The following is a 1,172-nucleotide window of genomic DNA, read 5'->3' as shown; positions in this document are numbered from 1 at the left end:
AAACATTGGCGAGTTCTACAAGATCGACAATATCCCCGCCAAGTTTTGTCCGGCCGCCATATATTGTTTGCTCTTTCCGTTTGCAAAGCGGATTTTTGCCTCTGAACTGTGTGACCTGCCGCGGGGGCTGCGGCCCGGTGCTACTGCTACAGCTACATCGCACGGCGCTCTGCATGCCCACCCACACTCCACCCACACACACACAAACTATCCACCTCCCCCACCTCAGACCGGGCACGCTCTCACTCCGTCTGACTTGTTCGACCTTCCCGTAGCGTAGAGTTACCTCGCAGCACTTTTAGCGCGCGCGCCCCTTCAGGGAAATGTGTACGGGCGGCGGCGTGAAGACGTAGCATACACTGAAAATCGATGTGTACCGGGTGATTCAGAGAAGACGCAGGTGCGGGTGGGTTTGCCTCACCCAAGGGGCTATGGTGCCTTACAGGCAGAGCGGGTAGGCAAACCCGCCTACCCCTGCGTCTTTTCTGAATCACCCGGTACGAACGTCGCCCACCGCTGGAGGTTAGTGAAAAAAAGTTCACACACCGGAAGGTGTGCGACAAAATATTTCTTTTTTTACAGTGCTCCATTGAGGTAAACAGATCAGTGCCTCCCACCCCCTTCACCTTTGCGACTCTGACTCGCGCGGCATGCTCTCCACCCTCACTATTTAATATCGATTATTGATACGTGTTTGTTTTTGTCTTTCTTCATTTTAATCTTTTGATCACTATATGTCATGCCTCTCATGTTGCAGTCCCGCCCATGATCTGGGTGCCCAACCAGCTGGTGGGCGCGCCCGCGGGCACCAACGTGACGGTGGACTGCCACACGGAGGCGTTCCCGCGCGCCATCAGCTACTGGGTGTACGACGGCCAGATGGTGCTGACCACGGGCAAGCACTCGCCCGTCACCACCGAGAACTCGTACCGCTCGCACATGCAGCTGACGGTGCGCGATCTCCGTGCCAAGGACTTCGGCAGCTACAAGTGCATCTCCAAGAACTCGCTGGGCGAGACGGAGGGCTCCATCCGACTCTACGGTGAGCCCAAACGCAGACAAATCAAATTTATATACAAATTGCCGATTACCGAGGGAATTTTACAGTTAAACTTTTAAGTGCAGTGCAGTGTGTTTTTGGGTTGTTGGTTTTTTGTAATTGTTTTTGTTTT

General features: G+C 53.9%; 1 protein-coding gene across 1 annotated transcript in view; it reads left to right on the top strand.

Annotated features, from left to right (window-relative positions):
• LOC113210203 (lachesin-like) overlaps positions 1-1,042 on the top strand; it is a gene marked incomplete at both ends in the record, with an annotated part of 9,326 nt that extends 8,284 nt beyond the window's left edge. The window contains 1 exon segment of the mRNA XM_052276366.1: positions 758-1,042. Within this exon segment, the coding sequence (XP_052132326.1) occupies positions 758-1,042 (285 nt within the window).
• Positions 1,043-1,172: the final 130 nt, after the last annotated feature.

Source organism: Frankliniella occidentalis, unplaced genomic scaffold (genome assembly GCF_000697945.3).
Source record: "Frankliniella occidentalis isolate FOCC.00 unplaced genomic scaffold, Focc_3.1 Scaffold2666, whole genome shotgun sequence".
Classification (NCBI taxonomy): Eukaryota; Metazoa; Arthropoda; class Insecta; order Thysanoptera; family Thripidae; genus Frankliniella; species Frankliniella occidentalis.
Note: the sequence above shows the minus strand (reverse complement) of the source record. Positions and strands in the feature narration are given on the sequence as shown.